This window comes from Erinaceus europaeus, chromosome 13 (assembly GCF_950295315.1).
Source record: "Erinaceus europaeus chromosome 13, mEriEur2.1, whole genome shotgun sequence".
NCBI lineage: Eukaryota > Metazoa > Chordata > Mammalia > Eulipotyphla > Erinaceidae > Erinaceus > Erinaceus europaeus.
Window position 1 is genome coordinate 22,845,130 of NC_080174.1, and position 11,984 is coordinate 22,857,113.

An 11,984-nucleotide genomic window follows, 5' to 3' on the forward strand; every position below is an offset into this window, starting at 1 on the left:
AAAGAAGTAAGAAAGAAAGTAAGTAAGTCAAGGTCAGGTAGAAAGATATCAAGCTATTTTTATTTATTTTCCTGTAATGGAGATAGAAGCAGTAGTATCTGCTTTGATTAAACAAGATACAAATTCACCTCAGTGTTGCCTGTTAACACCCAAAAGGGAATTCCACTTGTGTGATTTTCATTCTGAGATCAGACAGTTTCATGCTGCCAAACAAAGTAAGACTTTTCTTATCTTATATTTGGAGGGGAAAAATGTATATGACCCTTCACATTAGAAACGTCTTAATGGGGGGTTGGGCGGTGGCGCAGTGGATTAAGCACATGTGGCAGAGAGCGCAAGGACCGGCGTAAGGATCCCGGTTCGAGCCCCCGCCTCCCCACCTGCAGGGGAGTCGCTTCACAGGCAGTAAAGCAGGTCTGCAGGTGTCTATCTTTCTCTCCCCCTCTCTGTCTTCCCCTCCTCTCTCCATTTCTCTCTGTCCTATCCAACAATGAACAACATCAACAATGGCAATAATAATAACCACAACGAGGCTACAACAACAACGGCAACGAAAGGGGGAAAAATGGCCTCCAGGAGCAGTGGATTAATGGTGCAGGCACTGAACCCAGCAATAACCCTGGAGGAAAAAAAAAAAAAAGAAACGTCTTAATGGGGGGTGGTACAGAGCATTAACCACTGAGCCTTCAAGCTTGAGGTTTAAAGTTTCCCTAGCATCAAATACCTGAGTGATGCTCTGGTTCTTTCTCCCGCACTCCTCTCATTAACAAGTAAATAAAACTGGTAGATATTGTACTTAATGAATTTACAGCATGTATGCATATGTATAATGTGGATCTGCTTTAATCTTTTTTTATATTTATTTATTCCCTTTTGCCCTTGTTGTTTTATTGTTGTAGTTATTATTGTTGATGTAGTCATTATTGGATAGGACAGAGAGAAATAGAGAGGGGGAGAGAAAGGAGACACCTGCAAACCTGCTTCACCACCATGAAGCGACTCCCCTGCATGCAGGTGAGGAGCCTGAGCTTGAACCAGGATCCTTATCCTGGTCCTTGCACTTGGCGCCACGTGCTCTTAACCAGCTGCGCTAGCGCCCAACTCTTGAATCTGCTTTAATCTTAAGGATAAAAACAAGATTGTATTTTTTTAGGGATAGATGGACAGCATACTCTTTAAAAACTGTTTCATTTGATAATCATTTCTCTATTTCAGAAATATAGCTTCAGTTTTTTTAAAGTTAATGACATTAACATAATTGTACTCTTGGCAGTATTGTAGTATTTGCTTCCACAATCACAGGAAAAGCTCAGCAATCTTAAATAGTCAAATTTCTAATTATGAATACAATTTAGTTCTTTGGCATTATGAAGAAAGTTATGTCTCTATATCATTGTGTTATTTTGAGTCTTTAAAATACACTACCGAAATTTATAATTATACAACTTTCCAAGAATCTGACATTTGAACTTGAGAAAATATAAAGCAGAATAAAGTCATCATTGGCTGTATTTTCTATGATTTGACAAATAGGTTGGTACAGTTAATTATATGCCACCAGAAGCAATCAGAGATATGTCTTCTTCAAGAGAGAATGGAAAATCAAAATCAAAGGTACTGTAAAGAGAATTCTATTTATTTATTTGGTATGGATTAATAAGTAATTAAAGTATGGATTAGTAGGTAATTAAAGAATTTTATGTTCCATCACTTTTTACTCCACTACAGGTTTTTATATTAGTGATTTACAGTCCAGTGGCTGATAGATTTATAGGCTCAGTTTTTCATCTCCTTGTGGTAGGTGTAAACAAATTGTTACGAGATTCCATTTTCAATTTCACCATTTTCTTTATTGATTTGAGAATGACCTTTTAACTTTTTTTTTTTTTAGTATTAAGATACAACAGGTTTTTGTAGGTGTTTTTTTTTTGTTTTGTTTTGAGTTATAAAATCAAAGAAAAAGCCAAGTCATTTCTGTTTTGCATACTTTTAATTGCACCAAATTTAGACTTTTAAAGTTTTTGTTCCCTGTCTCATTCATGCATTTTACTTCTTATCATTTCATACTCATTTTATTTTAATGAGAGAGCGAAAGATACAGAGAGAGAGAGAGAGAGAGACCCAAGAACTGCTCAGTTCTGGTTTAGGATCCTGTGGAGGATTGAACCTAGAACTTGGGAGCCTCAGACAGGAAAGTCTTTTCCCATAATAACATTTTCAAGTACAACTTGACTTCATCTGTTACTGACACACTCACTCTCTCTCTGTCTCTCACACTCTCTGTCTTTCTTCTCCATTTGTATTAGTGATTTAATAGTGATTTACAAAGATAATAGGGGTATAATTCCATACCATTCCTCCCACCAGAGTTCTGTGTCCCCGTCCCCCTTCCACTGGAGACTGCTGTAGTTCTCCAAAGGTCACAGATATTTGTTGTGTGTTTGCCTTTTTTTTTTTTAATTAACTTCTACAGCTCTACCCGCACTATTAACTTTTTAAGTCATACCTGCACCTATTACTACTTCTGAGTGTCCTTCCTTTTTCTCCTTCCCTCTCAGATAAGCAAAATAGTACCTGATTTCCTCTGATATTTCCCTTTCAGTGATGATATAAAAACAAAGATTCTTGGTGACAAACATTTCCGGTCCCAGTAGATTTGGGGTTCAGAGTCCTTTGGTCATCTTCCCCTCATACCGCCTCCCCTTCTTTGAGAGTATGGGCCAAAATTCTTTTTGGGGTAAAGAAGGAAGGAGTTCTCACTTCTGTAATTGCTTCTCCACTGCACATGGACATTGGCTGGTGGATCCACACTCCCAGCCTGTCTGTATCTTCTTCTAGTGGTATAGGAGGACTCTGGAGAAGTGAGGTTCTAGGATACATTCAAGAAGTCATCTGCATAGGAAAGTGAGGATGGAATCCTAGTAGCCTCTGCAACTTAGTGGCTGAAATGCCTGCTGGCTAATTTTTCACTTACTTAACTCTCATAATGAGCTTTCTGTTAGCCCCATTACTACACACTGAGATCTTCCTCTCATTTTACCTCTTAAGATAATCTTTTTTCCTCTAACAACCTAGTGGTGTCCAGGGACCTACCTTCAAGTCTCAGATCTGCCTCTTCATCAAAAACTCTCTAACTAAATGGAGATAAAATGATAAAGAATATAAACATTTGACACATTATCAAGCTCAGAATAACTGCTCTATATAAGTTTTTATTCACTAAAGTATTTTTCCCAAGATAATTTGGCTTTTTTTTTTTTACATCACTGACTTTCTCAGAAAATGAGAGACAGAGAGAGAATGCTAACCACAACACTCAAGCTACTCCAATGCACTGACCGGGATCAGATCTGGGTTTTATGTATAGCAAAGCAGACATTCTGTTCAGGTGAGCTATTTTGCTCCCCCCACACATATGTTTCTGTTTTTATGGTGAAAGGACTATTTATTTTCAATAACAGAATATCAGGAACACTGCTCAGTTTGTCTGAGAGTAATGTTGGGAATTCAACCTGGGACTTCAGGCACGAAAGTTTAGTGTATAACTGCCGCACTATCTCATGGGCTTCTAAATATTTCAAGTGACCCATAACATTATGCCAGATAGTTTCTTTATGAAACTCTTGATGCATGCTTAGCTTCTCCTTTTCTTAGAATACTTAGATCTGCTGCCTTTTCCTGCCATGATCTTGTTAATTTTTTTTAAATTTCTAGTTACTTTATTTTAATGAGAGAGAGATGCAGAGAGAGAGAGACCAAAGCACTGTTCAGCTCTGCTTTATGGTGGTGCTGGGATTGATCCTGAGGCCTCAGAGCCTCAGGCATCAGAGTCTTTTGCATAACTATTATGCAGTCTCTCCCCTCCACACACTTTTGTTGATTTTTGAAAGATCTTAATTTCTTTATTCTCTTTCATTCATTCGCTGATTTCTACTTTTATCTATTACTTGTATGTTCTTTTCGTTCATCTTTTCCTATACATTTCAATAATGGCTAGTTTACTCTTATCATTGAAACTGAATTTTTTTTAGTTCAGTTGCTATATTCATTGTTCATCTGGTTTCTGTTATAAATTTTTCCATACTTTTCCACATTTCTTGGAAATATTTCAGTTATTTTTCCATGTATCTTTTTCTTTTGCTGAACATCCTTAGGACTATGACTTTGAAGTCTTCATTATGACATTTATATGGCTCTGTTGAAGTAAGTGTATGTGTTGTTGTTGTTGTTTTTCTCCAAGCTCTTATCTTGGTCCATTGTTGTGGGTAGTTTGTTTCTGTTTTATTTTCCATGAAAACCAGTGCTTGCAGTGTGTCTGTGATCAGGGATTTGAACTTGAAAGTGCTTGGCTGAGGCTGTAGTGCCACGGTTCCTGTCAACCAGAAGTTTGAGGTTGCAGGTGATGACACTTGTGGGAGAGCAGACTTGAACAATCTGGGCTCCAGTGGCTGCTTTCAACTGCCTGCAGATGCCATTGGTTTATGACTTTTGATTATCTTCTTCCTTTCCTCTTCTCCATCCACCCCAACCACCATCTTGTGGACATAGTTGAAATAAAGACGAAACCAGTCATGGAGCAGGGTCAGACAGCAGCGGTGAAAGCACAGTGGCAGTGGCAGATTTTAGCTGGACCTGGCTGGTTAGAGGCAGCCAGACTGGGCTGGGCAGAGATGGTAAGGCACAGGCAAGTGCTGTGCTGAGCTGAGCTGGACAGGTGGCAGAGGTGACTGGACTGGGCAGGGAGCAGTATAAAGGGCCTTATTGGGCTGAGGGCTGCATCTTTAGGAACCTGACCTAATAGTGTGGAACTGAGTGCTAAGCAGATTTTTACCATTGATGTTCTCACCATCTGGAATCGGGAATTTTTTCTTTAGTCATTAGTTTATCTGAGCTCAATGCTCATATCTATGCTGGTTTTCCCATGTAGACTGTAGTCTTTGTTGTGGTGGAAAGAAAATAGGGCTTGCCAGTCCCCTGCCATTTTGGCGAGAAGGTACTATTTTTACAAAAACCAGGAGTTAGTCTCTCTCTCTCTTTTAGTTTTTTTAAATTTTCAATTTCTTTATTATCTTTATTATTTACTGGATAGAGACAGAGAGGGAGAGAAACACCTGCAGCCCTGCTACACCATTCCTGAAGCTTTCCCCCCCTGCAGGTGGGACCAAGGACTCAAACCCAGGTCCTTATGCACTGTAGCATGTGCTCTCAACCAACCAGGTGTGCCGCCACCTGGCCCTTGCATTAACCATATCTTATGGTTAATCAAATTTAAGCTCAAGACAATGTATAGTTATTTCTATTATAGAGGTGAGGAATAGAAATATGAAATTACCAGCTAGTGATAAAAACCACAATTCAGAACCAACCCGGCTTGACTTTCATGTACTTTTTATTAATAAATTAATTTTAAAGGGAAGCCATTAAATTTGGAATTTGCATATAAATATATAAGAATTTTTTTCTTCCCCTCACCAGACCACTGCTTATTGCTTATGGCTGTGCTGGGGATCAAACCTGACACTTTGGAACCTTAGGAATGAGAGCCATTTTGCATAACCATTATGTTATTCCCCTCCCCCAGCTTCATTTTTTCAGTTTTATATTTCCACAAGCTGAGAAGAGTGACATTTTATAATTGTGAGTTTGTTGAAAGATTTCAGGTGAAGATTTCTTTTGATAACATAATTTTATAAAACTTAATGAAAGATGTTTTGTTTTATGAACAATCTAATACCTAACATTTATTGACATATATGGCTTTAAATATTAATTACGTATTTCTCCATGCATTTAACTTTGCATTAATATAATAGCATTGTTTTTGTTTTGTTTTTACTAGATAAGCCCGAAAAGTGATGTTTGGTCCTTAGGATGCATTTTGTACTATATGACTTATGGGAAAACACCATTCCAACATATAATTAATCAAATTTCTAAATTACATGCCATAATTGATCCTAATCATGAAATCGAATTTTCGGATATTCCAGAAAAAGATCTTCAAGATGTGCTAAAGGTAACACTGGTAGTGATATAGAACAAGTTTTCATATACTTTTTTGCTTGGAAGATATAACTGAAATAACTTTAATTATATCTGATATATTGAAGGGGAGTGCTGACTACTTAAGTTTTGGGGACATGGCTAAGTTTGTTTTGAAACATTTAAGAAGAATGTATTTCCTTTTCTTTGCTAACTTGTACTTTCACTTTAATAAAACTTTCTTGCTCCAAATAAATAAATGCAGATTGTATTTAGATAATACATTGACTTGTAAAGCTAAATTCTTAGAATACTGAGCTATTTTGCAAAAAATGACTTGTGAAATAATGTGTCATTTTTGAATAGGCAACATGACCTAAAATGCGACTTCTATAATGATGATGTAATTTGAAAACAAATTTGCCACTACTACTTAAGAACATTTTCTTTTTTAAAAAAATAATAATAATAATTTTTTTTTTAATATAGTGTTGTTTAATAAGAGACCCTAAAGAGAGGATTTCCATTCCTGAGCTTCTGGCACATCCGTATGTTCAAATTCAAGCTAATGCAGGTATTTGCTTACCATTCAGTTTGGGTCCAAAGTATTAGTATAAACAACTGTTTCTTAACTGTGACATAAAATAGAAAGAGATGTGGCAGCTTTTTCTGCTGGCGTTCATTTTTACTTTTCATAGGTAAAGAAACCATGATCAATGATTATAGTAAAATTGTCAGTTACTTTGTTGCTAACCGGAACATATTTTTCTTATTGATGTCAGTGTGGTATATGAGAGCGTGAAAGGGAGAATAATACATATATATACTTTTTTAACAGGTAACAAGATGACTAAGGGAACCACTGAAGAAATGAAACTTGTTCTGGGCCAACTGGTTGGTCTGAATTCTCCTAACTCTATTTTGAAAACTGCTAGAGTAAGTACATTTAATCTATATTTACATTATTTTTAAGTGTTTTGTGTAATTTTAGTGCACTAGACACTAACAAGTAATCCATACAAAGTTTGTCCAATCCATCACTTGAATTTTTTTCTTTCTTTTTTTTTTTTTTTTTATGGATAGAGACAGAAATTGAGAGGAGTAGGAAAGATAGGGAGAAAGACAGATACCTGCAGCCCTGCTTCACCCCTTGTAAAGCTTTGCCTCTGCAGATGGGGAATTGGGGTTTGAACCTGGGTCCTTGCCTACTGTAATGTGTGCATTTAACCAGGTGCACCACCACCTCCACCTGAGATGTGGCATATATATATACAGAAATTGATAGGGGTGGGGAGATAAGGAGAGAGACATCTCAATCATTTGATAGCTACAAAGTTTTTTTCCTTCGTGTAGGTACTTTAGACATTTGCTTTTTGAGAAAACTTTTTATAAATGAAACTGAGGTAAACTTATTATCTTTATCACTGTAGTTATAGGTTAACTAATGGCAAAGAAGTCTGTCTTCTTCATGTAGTTAAGTGTTGACTCAACATAAATTATTTTTTAAATAGGTATGTTTTAATATGGCTATTTATGCTTATCTATGTAACAATTTGCATGCTTTTGACATCTTCTGTTCACTAGTTAAATATTACCTAAAAATACTTTATGGATGACTGTATTTAAACTTTAAGAAAAAGTAAGAAGGTCTTGCATTCAGATTGTGTTTGTTACTTTTTTTTTCTTTTTTCACAAAAAACTTGAGCTGCATCTCATGATAATAATTTTCAGGTCAAGATAGATGCTTAGCAATCTTAATTACCATTAGTAGTTTATAAATTAATTTTCCAATTATAAGAACAGAAGAACGATTCATTACATATTAGACTATGTAACATTTTATTAATCTGACACTGCTGAATTTTAAATGATGAAACATGTGTTTTTTAATTTCAGAGCTTATATGAGCAATACAGTAGTGGTGAAAGTCACGATTCCTCTTCATTATCCAAGACTTTTGAAAAAAAATGGGGGAAAAAATGATTTGGAGCTACTCATAATCTATCAAATATCACCTGTTAAGTATACTGGACTGTTATACTCCTTATCCCTGTGAAACACCACTCTTAAAGACAGCTTCACACTGAAATGTCATTGGCAGAAAAGTTCAGTGATTATTCTTAAAAAGAAGACTGTAAAAATAATAATCACTAATGACAGTGTCTATGTATTATATTGTAGAATTATTTTTCTCAACTTATGCTGTTCTGTAAATCTAACCTATTATTTAATATCATTTCATAGTTGTAATAGTGGCTGGCCAACTGAAATACATTCTAAAGAGCTATGTAAATAAAGCTTTGTAACATAAAATGTCAAAGTTGTAAAGTTGTTTTCATCAAGCAAAGGCGTTCTTCACTTGCAAACCATTCTTAATACCGAATTTATAGGAAGATATGAAAGTAGGCCTTATTAAGTGAACTTTGGGCGAACTTATATGAAGAGTTTGAGTTCTAAAACAGATTTCTTAATTCTTTCATGCCACTAATAATTAGGGTTCTTTAAAATCTTTTGATTTTTATTGAATTAATTGTTTAGAGTATCATACTAGATTCTGTGGGATAAAGTGAATAGAACTTGCCCTCTTCGGGAGTCAGGCAGCGGCTTAAGCACACATGGTGCAAAGCTCAAGAACTGGTGGAAGGATCCAGGTTCGAGCCCCTGGCGCCCCACCTGCAAGGGCGTTGCTTCACAAGCGGTGAAGCAGGTCTGCAGGTGTCTGTCTTTCATTCCCCCTCTCTGTCTTCCCCTCCTCTCTCCATTTATCTCTGTCCTATCCAACAACAACAACATAATGACAATAACTACAACAAGGGCGCGAAAAGGGAATAAACAAATATTTTTTAAAAAATAACTTGTCCTCATCATATGACTTGATTGGTAGTGGATAATTAATTACAAATGCAGTCCCAGAGTCCCCGGAATTAAACCTACTAGAGTAGTTAAAGCTATTATATGGCTTTCTTTCCCCCACTTAAAAAAGTAATTTGTTAGGGAGTCAGGCGGTAGCGCAGGGGTTGCACACATGGCGCAAAGCCCAAGGACCAACTCAGGATCCCAGTTTGAGCCCCCAGCTACCCACATACAGGGGAGTCGCTTCACAGGCGGTGAAGCAGGTCTGCAGGTGTCTGTCTTTCTCCCACTCTCTGTCTTCCCCTCGTCTCTTCATTTCTCTCTGTCCTATCCAACAATGGTGGCATCAATAACAACAACAATAATAACTACAACAGTAAGAAACATGGGCAACAAAAGGGAATAAAAAATTTAAAAATAATTTGTTTAGAAATCAAAGACTTTTTTAAATATTTATTTTTTATTCCCTTTTTTGTTGCCCTTATTTTTTACTGTTGTAGTTAATATTGTTATTGATGTCATCATTGTTGGATAGAACAGAGAGAAATGGAGAGAGGAGGGGAAGACAGAGGGGGAGAGAAAGACAGACACCTGCAGACCTGCTTCACCACTTGTGAAGCAACTCCCCTGCAGGTGGGGAGCCAAGGACTCAAACCGGGATCCTTATGCCAGTCCTTGCACTTTGCACCACCTGTGCTTTACACACTGCACTACCGCCCATGTTTTTTTTTTTTTTTTTTAAGAGAAGTTTTGGATTCACAGGAAAACTGAGGTAAGGTACAGAGATTTCCCCATCTATATTTATTTCCTCCTTGTCCCTACATAAGCATACTCTACCAATTTCAGATCCCTCAACAGAATAGCATATGTTACAATTAATATATCTACACATCTTTTAAAAATATTTGTTATTTCAGTGAAACTCATTATAATAGTCTCCCGAAGTCAGTAGTATACATTATAGTTTACTCTTGGTGATGTACGTACTATGGTTTTAGACAAATGCATACTTATGTATTATCTGTCATTAAACTACCACACGGTTTTGTTTTTTCAGTACTTTCAAATTCTCTGCTGCTCTGCATGTTCTTCATTGTACTTCTATCCCTCACTACTGGTAACCATTCATTTTTGTTTTCTTAGCTGTGTTTTTCCCAGTATACCATATATTTAGAATTATGTAGTAGGTAGCCTTTTCAGATTGGCTTCACTTAGTATTGTGCACATACAGTTCCTCCGTGTTTTTTCATGGCTTGATGAGTCATTTCTTTTTTAGTACTTATTAATATTCCATTGTCTGGGGAGTTGAGCAGTAGCGCAACAGGTTAAGCACAGGTGGCGAAAAGCGCAAGGACCAGTGTAAGGATCCTGGTTCGAGCCCCCAGCTCCCCACCTGCAGGGGAGTCATTTCACAAGCAGTGAAGCAGGTCTGCAGGTGTCTGTCTTTCTCTTCCCCTCTGTATCTTCCCCTCCTCTCCAATTCTCTCTGTCCTAACCAACAACAGGACAACAGTAATAACTACAACAATAAAACAACAAGGACAACAAAAGAGAATAAGTATATATATATATATATATTCCATTGTCTGGATGTGCCTTAGTTTCTCTGTCCACCCACTGGAGGTCATCAGGTAGTTGCTTCCAATTTTTTGACAAGTCTGAATAATGCTTAAATGTCTGCAAGTTTTTGTGTAAATATGTTTCCAACTCCTTTGGATAGATTCTAGATCATATAGCAAGACTGTAGTTTTAGAAGAAACTGGTGGGTTATCTTCCAATGTGACATTTTACATTCCCACCAGAAAATTCCATATCCTTACTGATACACATACACACACGCGTGCATACACGCACACACTGGAATATTACTCAGCTATTAAGGATGAAATCACCTTCTTCATCTTAGATGGAGCTTGAAGGAATCGTATTAAGTGAGATAAGCCAGAAAGAGAAGGACGAATATAGAATGATCTCACTCATGGGCAGAACTTAAGCAACAAGGACAAAAAGGGAAAACAAAGTAAGACTTGGACTGAGTTTGGTCTATTGCACAAAAGTAAATGACTCTGGGCACTAGGAGAGGTTTGAGGTCCTGGTATATGATAGTTAAATGGAATCTAGACTGAGGGTAAAGAGTGTTTTGCAGATACTTACCATGGTAAGAAGAGAAATTTTACCCTTGTGTCAACAACTGCATTGGAAACCATTATCACTAATAATTAAACAATTTTTTTAAGTTGGAATATTATTGTATTAAGAGTTCATTGTGGATTTGAGATTTCAATTCTGTATCAAAAATGTCTTTAGCAAATACTTTCTCCGCGTCTGGTTTGTCTCATTTTGCTGACAGTATTTCACTGAACTGAAGCTGTTTGTTTCTCACCAGGATCATCGTTGAAGCTCCATGCATGTAAGTCCAAAGTTCTACCAGTTGAGCCATCTCCTCACCTTGAAGCTCCATGGTTGCATGATTGCTCTTCTGGTGGACTGCTGGTTAGAGAGACAGACACCAGCACTGCTTCACTGCTCAGGAAGCTTCCCCTTAAGTTTTTATTTATTGATTGATGAGAAAGATAGGAGGATTAGGTTCAAAAAGAGTCCTACAGACAACCCCACCAATGTTCCTTGGAGCTCCGCTTCCCCAGAGCCCTTCCCCACTAGGGAAAGAGAGAGGCAAGCTGGGAGTATGGATCCACCTGTCAACACCCATGTTCAGCAGGGAAACAATGACAGAAGCCAGACCTTCCACCTTCTGCATCCCACAATGACTTTGGGTCCATACTCCCAGAGGGATAAAGAATAAGAAAGCTATCAAGGGAGAGGCTTGGACATGGAGTTCTGGTAATGGGAATTGTGTGGAGTTGTACCCCTCTTATCCTATGGTTTTGCCAGTGTTTCCTTTTAATAAATAACGAAAAAGAAAAAAAAGAATTTTATTTATTCAATACTACTTTCCCACAGTAGGGACAAATTTAAGGTTCCAATGTTCTATGTTCTCTCCCATCCTTTTTTTTTTTTTTCCTTATTTCTGCCCTTCAGCCCCACTTCTTTACTTCCAAAAAAAGAAGGTAGTGATACACTTGGCTGAGAGCAAACATTACAGTTTGCAAGGACTCCCATTCAAGCCCCCAGTCCCACCTGCAAGAGGG

At 37.3% G+C, this 11,984-nt stretch overlaps 1 protein-coding gene across 1 annotated transcript in view; it reads left to right on the forward strand.

Moving 5' to 3' along the window:
• The window catches only part of TTK (TTK protein kinase), a 44,008-nt gene extending 35,713 nt beyond the window's left edge, over positions 1-8,295 (forward strand). The window contains exons 18-22 of the mRNA XM_060205426.1: positions 1,534-1,614; positions 5,840-6,016; positions 6,472-6,556; positions 6,821-6,918; positions 7,879-8,295. Of these exons, the coding sequence (XP_060061409.1) occupies positions 1,534-1,614; positions 5,840-6,016; positions 6,472-6,556; positions 6,821-6,918; positions 7,879-7,965 (528 nt within the window). The 3' untranslated portion in view covers positions 7,966-8,295. The remainder of the gene's footprint in view (positions 1-1,533; positions 1,615-5,839; positions 6,017-6,471; positions 6,557-6,820; positions 6,919-7,878) is intronic.
• Positions 8,296-11,984: the final 3,689 nt, after the last annotated feature.